Genomic DNA, 20,120 nt, shown 5'->3' with positions numbered 1-20,120 from the left:
CCCGTTGACAAAAAATCAGGAAATTTCAAACACCCTTTAATCACACTTTTCAGAAGATTTTTCTCAAAACAAACACGTTTTCAAGCTAAGAATAATTTGCACTTGAAGTTATCTTCATTTAGAAATATCAGTACACTTCAAAAACAAAAAGACCTGAACATAAACTGAAGAAAACATGGAAAGATATGGCGAAAATGAGCACCCCACTCTATAGGTCAATGTACGGCCTTCAACAAGGAGACTTGGCTCATCCCGAACAACAAGCTATAAAGGGTTCCAAAATTACTAGTGTAAAACCATTCAAACGGGAAAACCAACGGTCTAATCTATGTATAAAAAACGAGAAACGAGAAACACGTATGGCTGCATGACAGTTTCAGTGCTTGCTATTCAACCTGCATACTTTAGAGTTAACAGTTCATTTCTAGTCTTGTTCGCATTGTGCAAATTATTTTGATGGATTTTTACCTGTTCAGCTAAGAAGTTTTGAATCTTAAACCAGGACTGGCAATTTCAGAAAATGCATGTTTGTTTTGGTTTGTTCATTGTTTTCAAAGCGTTCCATTAGGGGAGACAACAAAAAAAAATTAAAAGCTTTTGGATTATCTCCCATTCACTACCGTATTTGTCCTTATAAAGTAGATGTACTGCAAGCAATACGCAAGTTCCGAGATAGTAACTCTTCAGTGATGAAGACGCAAAACGTCGCGTTACTAACCGGAAGGTGGGACACGTATCCACAACAAACAACAAAGTTAACGATGGCGGAGGAATTAAATAGAATGCTAAAACCAGCTTTACGCTCATTTTTAATGGAAAGAGGAATGACGGTATCTGATTATAGTGTTCAACAGCTGAGAGAACTTGCTTTTAAAGCTGTTGAATTGGATTTACCAGTTATTTCAACACCAGATGACACAGACTCGTTTCTTCAATTTAGGAGTACTGTTGTAGTAAATGGAGAAAAAGTAACTTTTCCGACTGTCTTTCAGTGTGACCAGAAGGGGTGGACAGATGATTTGAAGAATATTCCAGTATTTTCTATGGCAGACGTTTTTGCTTATCTTGTTTCGTATGCTAAATGGACACCATCACGACTTAGAACTTACAAGAATGAGAGGGGCTTCCGACTTTCAAAGTCAAATCATATTTCTTCTGCTGAAAGCTTCAACTTACCACATGAACACTTTTATATAAAAGCTAGTTGCATCAGAGAAACATCACAGAAAGCTGATCCCTACATGACTTGGTGTTTGGTTAATTCTGAAGGTGTGTGCATATCAGCAGGATGTCATTGCACAGCGTAAGTAGTAAATAAGTAATCATGATCAATCATGGCACAGTCGCGGATCCACAACTTTTTATATAATGCCATTAAAGGGGCCCACTGACTGACATAAGAGGGGCCCCCTTCAGTCATGCTTCAGTGATTCCCTTTATAATCAACCAAAGTTTTCTCATGAATTAAATAGTGATTTTAAAATATCTGGGAGGGGGAGGGGGATACATTGTAAATATAGAAGATTGTTAAGAGTATGTTATCTCTGATTCATGAATTATCAATCAAATATGTTTATTGGATAATCAATATATATGTACAGTGCACAATTGATGTCTTCCACACAATGAACAGATATTAAAACAATTAATACAAAATAAATGCATATACATTAGAAATAATATCTGGACAGAGCTAATATAAGTTGTAAAACATTAATATAGTTCAAAAGCTTTTTCAATAAAAGTACAGATAGCTTTTGTATTAATTTTATTTAAAGGATACATAATGTTATGTAGAATAGTAGATTCCTTTTCCCTTTTATTTAAATCCGAGGGGTCGATATTTAATTTTTTGAAGAGATCTTGTCTTAAAATTGAAAACTTTTTACAGTATAAAATGAAGTGTTTTTCATCATCTAATAAATCACAAGTCTGACAAAGTCTTGAGTTATGCGGGATTTTTGGTCTATGATAACGACCTTTTTCTATTAAAAGAGAATGTGCACTAATTCTTAACTTAGTCAAATTTTTACATAGTGCTTTTGGAATATTAAAATCAAGATATTTTTGAAGAGAAAAATTTGTGTAACAAAATGAAAAATATTTAAGCTTTGAGTCAGAATTGTAATTAGAATAATTTTGAAGCTGTTCTTTAATTAGTTGGATGGTTTGATCGTGTATTTTCAATTCTAGATTTTCATTTTCCAAATTCTTTACATCCAATTTAAATTTTTTGCAACTATAATCAATAAATGAATACCATGATTTTGACCCCTCTTTGAAAAGTCCTCTATCTACTTTATACACTTCAGCAAGAAATCTATCAGATGGAAGTTGTTGCAGTCTTATGAAATATTTAAAAGCCAATTTAGTAATAAAATTAATAATTGGTAATCTTCCTAATTCACACCTGGAGGCTAAATTTGATGCCTTTTTGTGTACTCCAAGTAGGTATTTACAAAATTTATTATGTATTTTTTCAAATGGTATATTATCTTTATTTAAATCTTTTAAAGTAAAATCGGATATCCAAACTTCTGATCCATAGGTTGTAATAGGTCTAATTAGAGAATCAAATAACTTTAGCTTAAGCTTGGTACCAGAGTAATTATAATCTAGAATATTTGATTTAAGACTAAATACTGCTTTAAGAGCTTTATTATACATATGTTCTGCGGCATGCTTTAAATTGCCATTAAATGAAATCAGCATTCCAAGATATTTATATTTATCGACTGTTTCTATATTTTGACCATTAATTTTAAATTTGATGGCAGATTTTTTCTTGCCCTTACTAAAAATCATAACTTTAGTTTTAGTAATATTGACTTTCAACTTCCATCTGTTACAATATATTCCCAGGCTGTCCAGACAAGCTTGTAAACCCTTTTCACTCTCTGACAGTAGAATTAAATCATCTGCATATTGTAAACAATTAAATTGTGTTGTAATGAGTGACACAGGAAATGTTTTTGAAAAATCAAATATTTTTGGCAGATCATTAGTGTATATATTAAATAACAGAGGGCTAAGACCATCACCTTGTCTAACACCCCTATTGGCTCTATGAGCTTCTGAAATAAAGTTTTCTTTTTTTACCACAAACTTTGAATTAGAGTACATATGTTTAATTATCTTATAGAAATTTCCTCCAATTTTAAGATTTAATAGTTTTTTAAGTAATCCTGAGTGCCAAACAGAGTCAAAAGCTTTAGAGAGATCTACAAAACAAGCAAAAATAGGCTTTTTTAATTTGTGTAAATATTTATTTATCAAAGTTTTAATAGTGAAAATATGATCTGCAGTTCTATAATCTGGTCTGAATCCTGCTTGAAAGGGATTATAAAGATTATTTTCTTCCATATATTTATGCAGTCTTTTCTGTAATAATGAGGTGAAAAGCTTGCCAAGACAGCTGGTAAGGCTAATACATCTATAATTATCGCATATGTTTATGTCACCATTTTTGTGTAAGAAGGAAGTACAAGATAAATTCCAAGCATCTGGAAATTTTCCGCTTGATAAAATTCTGTTAAATAAATTAACAATAGGTAAAAGTAATAGGTCTTTTCCATATAAAAGGAATTCATTATATATAAGGTCTATTCCTGGTTGTTTATTCTTCTTAAGTTTTTTAATGCCATCTCTGACTTCTTTACAAATGAATGCATAATCTAAATGTTTATTATTAATATTTTCAATTTCTATCTTCGAGATATCTAAATCAGTATTATTTTCTTCATAAAGCTTTTTTAAGTAATTTGACATTTCAGATAGAGGTATAGGATTTTCTTCTCTATTTGTATTTTTCTTCAGATTATTAATGGTTTTCCAAAATAATTTAGGGTTATCTTCATGAAGAGAATCTAATTTATCAATTATATCTGTTATAAATTTCTTTTTTGTATCTTTTAGTAATTTTTTGTACTCCCTTCTTAACTGGTGGTATGATGTTTTTAAATCATGATTATTAGGATGTTGTTGTAATCTACTTCCAAGATTGTTAAGTTCCCTTTTAAAAAATTTACAATTTCCATTAAACCATTTCTGTTTTCCTTTCTTTTTCTTTCTTTTCCCCTTGAATGGTCTAAAATTAAATGTTTTATTTGCTGAGTCTAAAATTATATTGCTCAGATTTTCAGATAAATTATTTATATCCATTTCAGGATTATTGACTTCTAGTAAAAATTGATCAATTAAAAGTTTTGAATCTTGTACGGCTTCTATAAATTTTTCTCTTGAGCCTGATTCCAAATTGTATTTACCTGGAAGAAGATCACAATCCTTAGTATTAATGTTGTTGTTAATTTGTGAGTATATATAATTACTGTTGTTTTTTAAACCAGTCCATAATAAACTATGGTCTGAAAGCTCATTTGGTGGAAAGACATGTAAATAAACAAATTCATGAAAAATATCTTCAGAAACTAAAAAATAATCAATACTACTACTTCCTCTTGGACAGTAGTAGGTATGGAACCCCAGCGAGTCACCGTCAATTCGACCATTAAGTATTCTCATCTTTGATTCTATACAAAAATCTATTAGCATTCTTCCCTGTTCATTTATCTCAGGATCAAGGTTGTTTCTTTTGGGTAAAATTAGATCTGATGTATAATTTGTAGGTAAATTGGACTTGCCCTCAGAATTCTGGTGGTAGTCTGTCTCATCAAGTTCTATATAATCTATTAAATTAGCAGTTCTACTATTACAGTCTCCCATGATTATAACTTTACCCAATTCTGAGTATTTATTCACTAAACTAGATAATGAATCAAAAATTTTATCGTTTTCTGGACATACTGACTTTGCCCTTGGATTTATATATACACAGCCTAAAAAAATATCATGTGTAAGACCACATTTATCTTTGTCTAATTTAATAAAGATGTAGTTTTTACTTTGGGCTATTTTAATGATAGCATTACTTTTTTTGAATTCATTTTTAAAATAAAGAATGATTCCACCTGATCTTCGTCCTCTTTTACCTTTTTTCTTAATTCCAGGTTGGTGAAAGCATGTATAATTTTTAAAAGATATCGATGACTCGCCGTGGGTCCATGACTCCACTATTCCAAAAATATCAAATTTACTACAATTTATATCATTTAACTTTTGACTAGAGAAACCATTTATATTCCAGCATCCTAGCTGAAGCATTTTATGTATATATATATTAAAACATAACCACAATACTGATTTTGTGAGACCCGATGACATTGATTAGCATTTTCATTATGTATAAACAAGCATCAATCATATAAGTTGTAATGAAAGGTGTGAATTTTTTATATTTCACTTGTGTGTGTAAATTGTCATTAATAATATAAAGTTGCAAATGTGTGTAAAGAGGCATAACTCTGACTGTTTAAAAAAGTACTGTAATATTACAATTAAATAGGCATACCTGGTCATACATCTTGTTGTTTATTGTACACAATTATTTTTGATATTATAATGTGTAAAGGATGACATATATTTGCATACTAATGAAAATTAAAATAGTTTTAAAGATTCAGTAAAAACCTCATGTGAAATGTTTTCTCCATTGGATACAAAATGTGTAAAAAGGAGGCATAATTCTGATTGGGTGAATTAAGTTATAATATTATTACAATATTATCAAATTGGATTCAATAGACATACACACACATTAATATTAACATAACAAACAATAATAATAATTCTATCAAAGTGAAATTATTTCGAGTGTTATTGATAATTTATATATTCAGTAACCGCATCAGTACATTTCTCTCGTTCGGACTTAATCCAGGGTTGCTTTGTGGATTTCTGCTGTAAAAAGGATCTTCGGATCCTTTATATTGATTGTTCCTATTTAGAGGATCTTGGAATCCTTTAAATCGATTGTTCCTATTTAAAGGATCTTGGAATCCTTTATATCCATTGTTTCTATTTTGAGAACGTTCTGGTCCTTGGTTTGTTGTGTAATTGGAATATGATTCCATCCCAAGGTGTTCATTCAAGTTATTTTTGATCATTTTGGCAAGTTCACTAGTGCCCAGTGCTGTAAAGTGTACTCCATCACTAAAAAAGTATTCATTGAGTTTGTTGATGTATGGATTTTTGAGAATGTAAACTTTATTGGATGCCAGATGTCGAAGTTTGAAATTTATTTCATCCACATTGTTGTTAAATACTTCTTGCTTCAGCCTATGAAATAAAGGCGACACATGTAGCTTACTATTTGGATTTTTTTCTTGGAATTCACTTATGAGGCTTTCAACTTCTTTCATTATTTTTTCCGCTGATGATCTTGCTTTAGATAGATCATTGCTGCCGACAATAACGACCACATTGTCGCTTTGTATTGTTGTATTTAAGATGAATTCTTTTGCACCATTAACGTTCTTTTTTCCTTCTGTCAAAATATGAATTTTTACCTTTTTGTATTTGTAGAGTCTTTTCTCTTTTAAATAATTTGCATGGGAGTCTGATATAATAAGTAGATCAACTTTATTATCAGTGGTTTGAGTATCTTCGTATTTTTTGTCTTTTTGAATACTTTCTAATTGTGTTGGTATTTCTTTCTCTTGAAGTATTGAAAACCGATTTTGAGTGTGTACATTATATGACGTATTTCCTATTTCCTTTTCACACTCCTCTTTTTCAATTATAGCTGGTTTATGTTTGTGTTGTTCCAAGTCTTTAACTCGAAGTTCAAGTTGATGTATTATGTGAAGTTTTTCTATAACTTCTTCTGATTTTTCTTGTAACTGTCTGTTGTAGTGATCAAAGTCCTTTGATTTTTCAGTGATAAGTTTTTCTATTGTTTGATCTTTTTGATCTAATTGCTTTTGTAATGCCCTGATTGTTTCTTCTTTTGCCTCTTTTTCTCTCTCTAGGCTTTGTATTTTTATTTGGGGCATCTCACTATTGTCATTTGTAGAATTTGTTTTAACTTGAGTTTCAACTGCTATGATTTTTTGGTTCATAATTTCTATAATTGGTTGAATGTTATCTATATCTATTCTGCATGAGTAGAGATTACAGATTTTTCCTTCTATTCTCTGGATGGAAGATGTCAAATTTTGATTTAATTCTATTTGTTTGTCTAGTTTCTCACTTAATTTCTTAATATCAGTTGATCTTGTTTGCTTTGACTTCCTAGTGGGGCTAGGATTGCACACTTTGTTCAAACTAACTGGATCCAAGTCTATTAGGGTAGTATTTAAAGGGTCCAGTTCATCAGTAGATTTATCACCGAAGTATTCATTTGTATTGTCAAGTGTTTGATCTTCACTGATTGATTCTTTTGTTTCATCTTTTTTTGACGGGGAAGGAGATACATGTACCTGTAGCTCAGATTCTGTATTTAATTCTACAGTTTCTTTTAATTCTGTTTCAGATTCATTTATTACTTTTTTGAGTTTGGTGTCTGAATCTTGGTCTTCTTCACGTTCTATGTTTGTTTCGATTGGGTCTTTGTTATCAAGATTGTCATTTTGGTCCTTACTTCGGCATGCATTAACAAATTCTAATAGTTTAGGGAATTCCTCTTCACCAAAAACAGTATACCCATTTCCTTGAATAGTAATTGTTCCAGTTTTCAAATATATCTTTATAAGAAAAAGTCTTGGGTTATCTACTTTTGTCATCTTGTCATTATCTACCTTTATTTGTATTTCATGTGTTTTCTCAGAGTTAATTTCTTCCCAATTTATGCTGAATTGTTTATTTTTTCCCAATTGTTCCCAGTATCTCATTGTCATACTTTTTATCCAAAGATGTAGTCTTTCCTTACTGGTATGAAAACTGTACATACTTGCTTTTGGTTTATATTGGTTTATTTTGATAGTTTCATACGGAATTTTCTCGATTTTGGATGGTTCAAAGGGAGGTAATTTAAGAGACTGAATGTATTCATCGTAATTAAAAGTTGAGTTATCACTGGTGAACGGGAACGGTGGCATTTCTAAGGAGCTCATCTTGAATTGTTTGTAAATATCTTGTTTATTTGTAGCTATGACTCACTCTTGTCAGTATTGTGATCATTTTATTGTTTAGAGCATGGACGCTGCCATCTTTTCCTTCAACCGGAAGTTATTTAGATGATGTAGAATTATAAATATTCTGTCACAGCATTGGCCCCAACAAATATATTTTCTTTCTAAAAAATTATGAAGAAAAAAAACCTGATTTCTTAAGGTGTCCAAAATTATACTTTTTTTTTAAATTTAAGTGGGATAACCCGGATAGGCATACATGTACTTGTTTCAATATTTTTTAACTTATTTTTCTGTATATGTGACATGTTCATGCAGCTGTGTTCATGTATGAAAAAATGCAGAAAAAACTACTATAGTTGGATGTTATATATTAACAAATTCATAGTTAATTCAAAGTCCTTGTTAAATCTCTTATCTTCAGTTCAGTTAAGAAATTAATTGAGAGTTTACTAATCTCAGTAATTTAGGTATTTAATCTATGATATCCGAAAAAGTTTAAACTAATTCAAATATTGCTTTTTCCTTATTTGATACTGAAACATTTTTGTAGGTCAATATACTGTTCATTCTTTATGAAATGTACAATGTACAAATGTATACATGGTATATTGTAGTACTTAATTTAAATACTAAATTTACAATTTAAATGAAATCCTTTTTCGTCCTCAAAATGATTCACACTGTGTTACATATTCTTTTTATTTAAATAAAAAATGTCTTTAAAGTTATAATCATTTATTTATTAAAGTCTGATGCCCATATGCATTCTTCTATTTATTTAGACAAAACTAATGTATGCATACTTCTTTAATATTCTATCCTTAAATTTTCTTAACAAGTGTGTTAAAACAGGTTCTTCCATCTATAATTTTCTAGTACACTTATTTATATCTTCTACATGACCAGTTATTTACTAACAAAGAAAACAATTTATTTAACAATGCCTATGAAATTTTGTGGTATAAGATGTATATATAGTGTATATGATCCAGTTTTTTTTTCATTTTGTATGAACTTACAGACTCAGTATTTGTTTAAACATTATATGTATATGTATTTATAAATGGTATATGGATAAAAAGTATACATCAGTGAGACAGCAACTGAACAACAAAAAATAAAAATGGATTTATATTAGTTGTAATAACTTGTTCACAATCCTGTATATATGAGTCACTTGAGCTTTGAACTTTGAAAAAAAAATGAAAAGGTGTCCACATTTTGAGAATTACATGATTTTTAAGGAGAATAATAAATTCTAGAGCCAATTTAAAAAAATGATCTCATGAATTCAAGTTGATTGTAAGTCATGAATAATACAGTATATTTCAAAAAATCTTTTTTGTCAAACCTACTCCAGTGATAGAGTAAAGTAAAAATAAGAACTTAAATCTTAATTTGTCATCTGGGCATAATAATCTAAACATATAACTGTTCTTTACATACATGTATAAATATCTTTTATGCTCCTGAATTTCTTTCTCTATTTTTCAGGGATGATGGAGGATGTAAGCATGTTGTAGCACTGTTATTTTGCCTAGCAAACTGGTCTGACAGACACATAGATAGAAACACAGAGACATGTACAGATACCAAATGCGGTTGGGATATTCCAAGAAAGGTATCTGTTCCTATGAAACTGGATAGTATAGAACATTCAGTAAATTCCAGGGTACAGCCATTTGAACATGTGTATGACCCAATAAACCATGATGACAACATGTCTGATGTAGAATTTGAAGCAGGTCTCCACAACTTAATTCAAGGTCATGACACTCAGATTATTGAAGTGCTTGATATATCTGAAGACAGTTTAACCATGCCTAAATCTATCATTGAATCAGCAGAAGACTTCTTGGAAAATTCTTCTTTTTTGGAATACCTCAAATCAAAAGTGAACCAGGATGACTGTGACCAAATTTATTCTTTAACAGAAGGTCAGTCTGATAATCAGAATTGGTATGAGTACAGGCTAGGTAGGATTACTTCATCAATAATTCCTCTTGTGTATCACTATCAGGGCAATGATAAAAACAATTACATTGTCAGACAGATATTGGACAAAAACAACAATTTTTCAACTCCTGCAATGATTTATGGGAAAGAAAGGGAGCATCTTGCAAGAGACTTATACAGCAAGGAATATATTTCTGAACATAAAAAGGCTGTAGTTGAACTATCAGGACTGATAATAAACAAAGATATTCCACATCTAGGAGCTTCTCCAGATGCTATTGTTAACTGTAAATGTTGTGGGAAAGGCATTGTAGAAATTAAGTGTCCTTACACATTCAAAAATCTAACATTAGTTGAAATCAGTGAAAAAAAATATCATCTTACCAAAACCTCTGATGGTGTCATTAAATTAAAGAAAACTTCAAATTGGTATATACAGATTCAATCTCAAATGGCAATTTCTAATTTACAATGGTGTGACTTTGTACTTTACCTTGAAGGAAGTATTAAAACAGAAAAGCACAAATTACATGTTGAGAGAATTAAATTTGATCCCCATTTGTGGAGTAGTGTATTGAACAAAGTTAACTTGTTTTACAGTAAATATGTTGTCCCTAAATTAATCCAGGATTAATGAAGATCTTAGCATGCTAAGCATATATATTGATAATGAATTGTTTCATTAATGTTCATTATTGTGTTATTAGTACAATTACAGAAACAGTCAATGTCACTTTTGTGCATGTAAAATTTGTAATTGTGACTACTCTAATAATATATGGGTCTTTTAAAATTATTGTTTTTATATTATTGTTTTATTGATGTTAAAAATCATAAAAAAGGTGATATTAAATTGCAGTTAACTTAAGTACTGTTTTCAAGTTCATATCGTTTGTTTTATCATATATTTAAACTACATGTATTGATACATGAACATGTACTGCTACATGTATTTTATACTGGAGAACATGTGTTTCTTTAAAAAGAAGATTAAGTATTATTGCTGTTGAGACAGCTATCCAGCAGAGATCAAAGGACAATAAAACAACTATTTTTTGTCACCTCATGACCTTATAGATGATACATGTAGATATAGGAATACACTAACAATTGACCACATCCCCTCAAAAACATTTCAAAAGGAAATCAAAATCAATCATATTGAAAGATAAATTTCTAAACATACTGTGTCATATTTATTTTCACTAGGATAAGCTTTAAACTGAGGACTTACCAAAAGTTTTACTACAAGTTCTTATATATACAAATGTACAACACCCTTTTTTGTACTCCTGGTTCAGTTTTGCAGCATTTTTCTTTTCTTCATTTTTTTCATGGTGGCCGAGTCTAACACTTATTATTTGCTGATTCTTCAATAAGGATGTAATGTATAAAGAAGTACCTGGAGTCAGAAAAATGTGTCCTCCTCATAGACTTTTTCCTTGTTAACTACATGTATGTGAAGAATCTGGCGGTTGGAGTCATTCAAGTATAAATAAGGATCAATCTTTGAATTATTCCTATCCCAATAACATATTCTCCACCTGAATATGAATTTTTATTATCCTTCTTTAAATGTGGTTACACTTTTAATAGGCATCATGCACTGAAGAGGCATACATTGTAAAAATGCACATCTGGTGTAATAAAATTGGTACAACTTGAACTATAAACTTGCCACTGGACATCAAGAAACCATGCATAAATCTTTTTAATAAATGACTGTTTCAATATCGTGAAAGTAACACATTATGAATAACACATTTGGGATATACAATGATGGAGGCAACAACCCAACAACAAAAAATTGACATCTTAAGAAGAAAAAAAAAGCCACTAACAAGAAATTCTCTGGAAAAATCATTATCTGACAAAGACAAATGAGGGGTTACTGATTTTAGACAGGCACATCATGATTTTTAATGCTGAGAAAAACCGCACACATGCTACATGTATATAAATGTAGCAATGGGTAATATGCCAAAAAGTGTCACAAGGGTGTACAATGATTGTGGTTTTTTGTCGAGCCTGCAACTTTTGTTGCAGAAAGCTCGACATAGGGATAGTGACCTCGACCTCATTTCATGGATCAGTGAACAAGGTTAAGTTTTGGTGGTCAAGTCCATAGACTATAAATTCGGTGTATGGAAGGACTGTAAGGTGTACATGTCCAACTGGCAGGTGTCATCTGACCTTGAACTCATTTTCATGGTTCAGTGGTTATAGGTAATTTTTTGTGTTTTGGTCTGTTGTTCTCATACTATATGCAATAGGTCTACTATATTTGTTGTATGGAATGATTGTAAGGTGTACATGTCTAGCGGGCAGATGTCATGTGACCTTGACCTCATTTTCATGGTTCAGTGGTTAAAGTTAAGTTTTTGAGTTTTGGTCTTTTTATCTAATACTATATGCCATAGGTCAACTATATTTGGTGTATGGAAATATTTTATGATCTTTATGTCAGTCGCACAGGTTTTATTTGACCGTGACCTCATTTTCACGGTTCATTGCACAGTGTTAAGTTTTTGTGTTTTGGTCTATTTTTCTTAAACTATAAGTAATAGGTCAATTATATATGTTGTATAGAAGCATTGTAGCTGTACATGTCTGCCTGGCATGGTTCATCTGGCCTTGACCTCATTTTCAAGGTTCATTGGTCTTTGTTTAGTTATCTTGGTTAATGTTAAGTTTATGGTACTTGTTATAAAGCGTAGCTTTATACTTAGGACTATCAACATAATATCAATGATTAGAATAGAAGGGGAGACATTTCAGTGTGTGCACTCTTGTTTACTTATTTAATGGAGGTTGGAATTCTGTAATGTTGAAAATTCACTGGTTTCTCTCTTATTTTATTAGCTTTAGTCTGAATGTTTTAATTTATATATAATTACTCTAAATAACAGCATAACAATGTCAGACCTGCATTTTTCTTCCCTCACAAGGATTTTAATTCATGCTCCTGTGATATCATGGAAACACTGCCAACACTGTAACTACATGTAGCACCATAGACCACTTAACCACCTACATTGTACATGTAAACTGATTGTCTAATGTAAAGTTTGAAATAATGGTAAAAACATATAAAGCTAGACCATAATCTCTGTCATTACTTCCTAATTTTGATTGCAGGATAACCAGGTTACTGCATCATCATATAAATAAGAAGATGTGGTATTAGTGACAATGAGACACTCTCCATCCAAGTCGCAATGTATTTAAAGTTAAGAATTAATGGTCAAAGAACGGCCTTGAACACAGAGGAAGCATATTTTACTTAAATGGTCAAATTTTTTATGTTCCACTTTAGGGCTTTTGTACGCATGTACTTTCTATGGACATGATGGACACATTCTTGTTTTCTTCACATTTCAATTTACACTGTTCAGATGAAGTTACTACTAAGGCATGAACAAAACACATTGAAATTGTTATACATACTTTAAAAATTACTTTAAATGGCAATATGAAGTCATTCATTTGTGTCAGCTTATTTATTGGAAAACAATTCATAAAATGTTCTACAGTGGTAACCAATATAAATATTCAACAGTGATCAACAATATAAATATTCAACAGTGATCAACAATATAAATATTCCACAGTGATCAACAATATAGATCAATATAAATATTCAACAGTCATGACAGTGCTAAACAATTGCACTTATCATCCCAGACATCAAAATGAAGTTATTGCATAGAAAACAATACATATACAAACAGAATAACATATATAATTTCATTTAAGTGATCTGTAATTTGTTACAAATCAGCCCTAGCTTCCAGGTGTTTTCTCTAGTTCCCCACCAAAATGTAAAATAAGACTAAAATTTAAAATGTTTTTTTCCGCTCTCCCCCCATGTAATCAGGCTGTGACATCCAGTTAAAAAAAGTTAACCTGCCTTCCTGGTCTGTTTACAAAGGATAGTCCCAGGGAGGGAAAACAGATATTCTTTTAGTTGCGGCCTAAATCCACAATTTCATATTAATCTACTTGTGCATGTATGTCTTTTAGAATCTACTGATCGTAAAGCAGTGCAATTTAGGTACAATGTAGGGGACCCTCATCTGGATTTTTTTTTAAACAATCCTTTTGTATTGCTAAGATGCTAAAAATTATCATGACCCCCTCTAAGAATCTAAGGAGAAAATTAGATACCCCCCCTCCCCCCCCCCCTTTAATAAAAAAAAATGAAGCAGTAAATTAATTAGACTAGCTTTCAACTTTGGTAATGCGGTAATGCTGTTACATATCATGAAAATAATTCCAACTGATATACCTTTAACTTGAATATTTTAAACTTCTAATAATATAATCATTATGCATGAAAATGTTCAGATCTAACAAGTAAGAAGAATTCTGCAAGACATTCAAAAGTCATAAATCAAATACATGAAATAATGCAAATTTTACAGAATTTTAATGAAATCAGCAGGAAATACTATAACATGGTCTCTGTTCCAGTATATATATAACGTAGCCTGATATCATAAACTATAATTGCAGTTTAACTAAAAGCAGTTAACTGTAACAAAAATTCCAATCTAAAGATCATATATTGAAAAGACATCATATTCATTGTAATAAAGGTCAAAGATTCAGTATTTTTGCAATAAACACAAAATTGTTACATTGATTAAACACCAAAAGCAAGACATTACATTGGTGCAAATTTTAAAAGTTTAATTTTTCAGTTAATCATACTGTTTTCAACCTATTAAAAAAATGATGTGGTATGATTGTCAAATGAGACAACTCTTTGTCCAAGACTAAATTTTTTTTAGGGGGGGGGGGGGGGTATCATGACCCCCTCTAAGAATCTAAGGAGAAAATTAGATACCCCCCCCCCCCCCTTTAATAAAAAAAAAAAAATGAAGCAGTAATTAGACTAGCTTTCTAAATGGCATTTTTTTTAAAAGTATGAGTTTTAAAACTAGATTAATGTGTAAATTTACTTTTTCCGGTAATATCTGTAACTGTGCCATTTCTAGATCTCTATGGACATTTTACCGCCTAACTAATTTTGGCATTAAATTGCATAAAAATGCTGAAACTTTGACCATTTGATTAGTCAATGGTTTCAGAGACCATGCTATAGTATTTCCTATTAGTTTAAATAGCTTTAGTCTTTGAATGGCTCTTTCAACATGAATTCTCAACTTAGCTATAGAGCGAGTTTGTTTAATTTCATTCACATTAAGTCTTTTCTTTTTTCCCCACACACACTTGCGGGTAAATGGTGGCATATTTAATGTTGCTTTTTTTTCTGTTAATAAATCTCTTATTGTGAAGCCTCTATCTGCCATAATGTCATCTCCCTCTTCAATATAATCCATAAAACCAGACTTTTCAGTAATAAAACGATCAGATACATTGCCGCCATAAACATCTGAAACAAAAGTGAAGGTTCCAGAAGGTGAGATCCCTAAAAGACATTTCCCAGTATTTTTTGATTTATAAGTGCTGTATGTTGAGGCCTGTGCTGTAGGAGATCTTGGATGTTGAAAAAAAAATTCTGTACAGTCAATTATACATCTTGTTTTCGGATATAACATTTTGAATGAATGTGGCATATGTTTTCTTACTTGTTGCTTCGATGGCCATTTTATTAGTTTTCCAAATAAACCTGACATAAATGTTATCCATGTTGTAAATATCTGTGAAACACGGGTCTTTGAGATTCCAAAAATATCAGCTAAGTGATAATCTATTAGACCAAGACGAAGACGTACTAACGTAAGTATAAATTCCTGAAAATCTGTCAATTTCCTTTGTGGTCCAGGCTTTAATTTATTTCCAGTTTGGTAGTTTTTGTCATTAACACTTCCCTTGCCAGACCAATACTTTAATTTGGAACATTTGGTAATAAGAAGCTGGAAAATACCCATTAAAATAGCGAAATTTTGAACACCGGTGTAAAACTTCACATGTTTGTCATCTTTGGTAACATGTTTAACAAAAATTTCTCTGGACAAGCTCTCTTTATCTTCCAGGGTATGCTTGAGTCTGTCATTTTCCTGTTCCAGTAGCCTGATATCATTAGCTGTAACTTCTGTTTGAGTAGACGAATCTACAAGCACTTTATCATCTCTGTGATAACTGTAGTCATGGTCTTTAGTTGGCTTACGTGTGGGATAGTTTAATTTTGATACATATCTTTGACCTGAAAATAAAATTAAGATTAAATAAACAGCAGCACCAAGTGTTTTGAGCATTTTAAAATTTAATAAAATTATATAACTCAAGTTTCAGTTATTGTATGACATTTGAGATAAATGGTGAATGTACATGTGTCCATGTGACATGTATGCCCCAGCTGGTAAATGATATGAAGATGCATTTATGTGTTGTGAAAATAAGCATGGAAAAAAAATCTTCAAACAATTAATATTTAAATTTCAACCTTTTGATTGATTACATTTAACCATCCCCATTCATAGAAGACAAGAAATTTAATGGTATTTACCGCCCTGGACAATACTCCCCAAGTGGTCAATAGGTCCGAGACCACAATTATTTCGTAGTGCATTTCTTTTAGAACATAAATGAAAATAAAAAAAATCCCACCTGCGCTTTCTCAAAGAAACTTTTACAGTGTGTTGTACTACTTTTGGGACAAATTATATCAAAATAATAGAAAACTTCATTGGCTCTAACTCAAAATATGGACAATTTTATGTTTAGGGCGTCTTGAAATCTTTTGACAGCTTCCAAAGTGCTAATTTTCAACCTTTTTCAGCTGGACCAAATCACTACTTTCCTTTAAAATTATGGACCCAAATTATTTTACAGTGTAATTTCATCCCCCTTCTTGCAATTTGAGGCATTAAACATGGAGAAATAAATTTGGAAGGGGTATAAAAATTAATGGCAAGTAACCCACTATCAACACTAGGGTGTATATTCGTGAACAACGAAAATCAAGGGACGACAATTGTGGTCTCGGACCTAATAGGATAGAAAGAGTTGACAAATCTTAAAAAAACTTGGTATGACCATAGCTTAATAAATTATAACACTGCTTACAAAGTTTCATGACAATAGGATGTATATTATAGACAATAAGTGAAGTTCTATACTCATATTTGCGTGTAAAATTTTGACGTTAAAATTGAAAAATTTCAACTATAAACATTTGGGGCTTTAAAAATTAAAATATTGCAAAAATTTACTTTTAAAATGCCTAATATATAACTTATCATGTACTAAAAGCAACTGAGTACTCATTTGATTTATCAGACTTGGCATAATTATTTAAAAGTCAAATTTATATGAGCCTGTGCCTAAAAATTGAGGTTTTTCAATGAAGGGGGCCTTACATGAAGATGTAATATTTTCCAGCAATTTTAAATTTGTGAAGCTTTTTGGTTATAAATAATCCATACATATGTATTGAAAATACTTTAAATGGAAAGAAAAGTTACAAATAACCTATCATATTAGTATAAAAGGGTCTTAGGCCAAGTAAGACTGGAAAAAAATTAGGGTCTATTTAGGCCGTACCACATATTTACATTAAAAAATGCATATTGAGGCTATAAGAAATAAAAATTTGTGTCTTTAAATGCCAGTATTTCCAGGTATTTACCACTGGCATGGTCAATACTAGTATTGACCACTTTTTTGCCAACCTTGGCTTTTTGCCGTGATCATTGATCCATGAAATGAGATTGCAGTCGACTAAAAAACATTCTGACGGGCATGAGGACCTTGCAAGGTATAAATGTACGCAAATACCAAATATATTTATCCTTTTACTCATAATAAGACAGAAATAAACATTACAAAACTTTTTAACTTTTTTGTTCTTACCTGGCAAATATTCAGTTGTAACAAACTTTTCTGTGCTAATGACCTCAACTTCTCCACAAACATAAGGTATAGCCGAAAAGATAACTTGGCTCTCAGGGATGGATCCATGATGATGATCAGAGTTACATGCATGCATTGGAGATTCAAGGTTATTGTCTGTTCCAACTTGTGTTGAATTGCTGGTTTTTCTGTAATATTAAATTAAATATATCATTATATAATAAAAAGAAAAACATATATTTTGTAAATATAAATGATATACAAAGTATTTATTGTATCGACAGTTAACACATTATTAATGTTCATACCCTCTGCTGTTGTTTTTTATTTGGTCAGGTTGTTGTCTCTTTGACACATTCCCCATTTCCATTCTCAATTTTATGTTAAAAAAAGGATACATGTACATGTACATGTACATATTAAAAAAATATTAATAAAACATTTGTTCTCAATTAAAAACAATCATTAATATACTTTAAGGTGATTTTTATAATGACTGACAAACTGCTATTTAAAATTGTGGTCATATGCCTCAGTGTTATAGCTGAATGAAATTTAATAAAATTGAAATAAAGATTAGGTATAATATTTTGTATATAAGTATCCATCAAAGATGTATAGAAAGGATAGATTGAAAAGAACTGGTATTCATCCTCAATTTCTTGTTTATTACTGTTTCACAGGATGAGTAAATGTTTTGATTTCTTTCAATGTTGGTATAACGCCCCCTTTACAATTGCTAGGGAATGGGCACTGAGATTAAATTTTCTAAAAACTGATATAAATATATATATACATAATCAGTAACAATAACAAGATCTCTTATATAATGCAGCTTTAATAAATAATGACTTAGTCATACATTGTATTAAAGTATTTGGGGAAAAAACTACATCCTACTCCTCTTAAATCCAAGCTTTAAACATGTACATGTAGCTGTTTACCAATTCTTCATCTTAAAAGGTAATAGATTATTTTACAAAATTAAATGCCATTTTTTGCATTCTGACAGATCTTAGAGTTTTTGCATAATAATAATAAACAACAAATATTTATAAATAGGATTTTTTATGCAAAATTAAAGTATGATTCTGAAAAAGCCCCCGCCCACCAAAAAATAATGCTGAAAATGGCAAAGTCCAGACTTGCAAACAATTTGGGCAGCACTTCTCCTAGTAAATATGCTTTGTTACACACCCATCCCCTATTCCTCAGACCATACAGAAGGAAATCAAGAAAGATACATTGTATCGAGAGGTGCTGGGCAGGTTTATTTATATGACATCAAACCATACACCATCTCAAGTCTTAACTACATGTATAGTATTGAAACTAAAGAAAATCTACAAGCCTTGCACCATTGCTAGTAAGCAATCTTTGAAAAAAACATTTTTTGTGGTTACTCAACATTGTAGTATATTTTTTAAGAATGTTTTTGCACCATCCCCTTTCTTTCCTGATCAACTGCTGTAAGCACAGGCACTTGTTTCTATTAATGGGAAGTTCGACTTTCCATGCTTCGATTATAATAGAGAGTTTGACCTTCCCATTGATAGAAACCTGTTCCTTTGGTTCATAATCATACATGTACTCATAGACCTGTACAAGTAAGATCGATACTTTGCTTTATTTTTGCGGGGGGGGGGGGGGGGGGAGGATCTGTTAATTACCTTTCACTCAACGGCTTCTTGAAATTGTTGTAAGGAAACAGTGTTGGTAGAGTGTTGTTGTTGTTTTCATCAAAGTGCAGTGAACAAATACGTGTGTATTTCGTTGGAGTCCAATCATTCGGCCGCCTAATCAATCTCAACCAGTCTCGCCTTTCCTTTGCATTCCTTGTCTTATTCGGCAGAGAAATAAATGTCACACCTTGCATCCAAGGATATTTATGCAGTTTGTTAAACTTTCTAGTTGATGCGGTGCAGTTTGGAACACAACAATGATAAACCACCATTTTCCCGCAGGCGTCCTTAGCAGTCCCACCTTCCGGTACAGAAATACACGGAACGCAACCTCAGACCGGAGATTTCATTCAGTAACGATAACTCAGGCAGGAACCCGAAACTTGCGTATTATAGACAACCGAACGGCCTTCAATAACGAGGAAAACATATATCGTATAGTCATTTATAAACAAACAGCCGTTTATGAGGAACATTTTATTTATTTACCTGATAATGAAAAATATTTTATATACGCTTTAGACATGTTAGACAGAATTATTGGCTTCTTTATTTTAAAAAAAATGTCATTATAGAACTGAGGACAGAGCTGAGGTCTTATTGTCACATGGATATTTCATAAGTGTAACAATTTAATTTTGGATGTAACGCGTCTTCTGATTGGCTGACGTTATTTTGTTATCAACCCATA

At 31.2% G+C, this 20,120-nt stretch overlaps 2 protein-coding genes across 2 annotated transcripts; one reads left to right on the top strand and one right to left on the bottom strand.

Moving 5' to 3' along the window:
* Nucleotides 1-660: 660 nt before the first annotated feature.
* LOC143075497 (uncharacterized) lies at nt 661-10,812 on the top strand. The gene is made up of 2 exons (XM_076250928.1): nt 661-1,303; nt 9,465-10,812. Exons 1-2 carry the CDS (start codon nt 690-692, stop codon nt 10,558-10,560), a joined length of 1,710 nt encoding a protein of 569 aa, XP_076107043.1. The 5' UTR covers nt 661-689; the 3' UTR covers nt 10,561-10,812.
* A 3,976-nt stretch (nt 10,813-14,788) lies between these two features.
* Nucleotides 14,789-19,816, bottom strand: LOC143075496 (uncharacterized). The gene is made up of 3 exons (XM_076250927.1): nt 19,418-19,816; nt 17,748-17,935; nt 14,789-16,098 (listed from the first exon to the last, which is right to left on the bottom strand). The coding sequence occupies exons 1-3, from the start codon at nt 19,699-19,701 to the stop codon at nt 14,942-14,944; spliced, it is 1,629 nt and encodes a 542-aa protein (XP_076107042.1). The 5' UTR covers nt 19,702-19,816; the 3' UTR covers nt 14,789-14,941.
* Nucleotides 19,817-20,120: the final 304 nt, after the last annotated feature.

This window comes from Mytilus galloprovincialis, chromosome 5 (assembly GCF_965363235.1).
Source record: "Mytilus galloprovincialis chromosome 5, xbMytGall1.hap1.1, whole genome shotgun sequence".
NCBI classification, from domain to species: domain Eukaryota; kingdom Metazoa; phylum Mollusca; class Bivalvia; order Mytilida; family Mytilidae; genus Mytilus; species Mytilus galloprovincialis.
The sequence above is the reverse complement of the archived record's forward strand: the minus strand, read 5'-3'. Positions and strand labels throughout refer to the sequence as shown.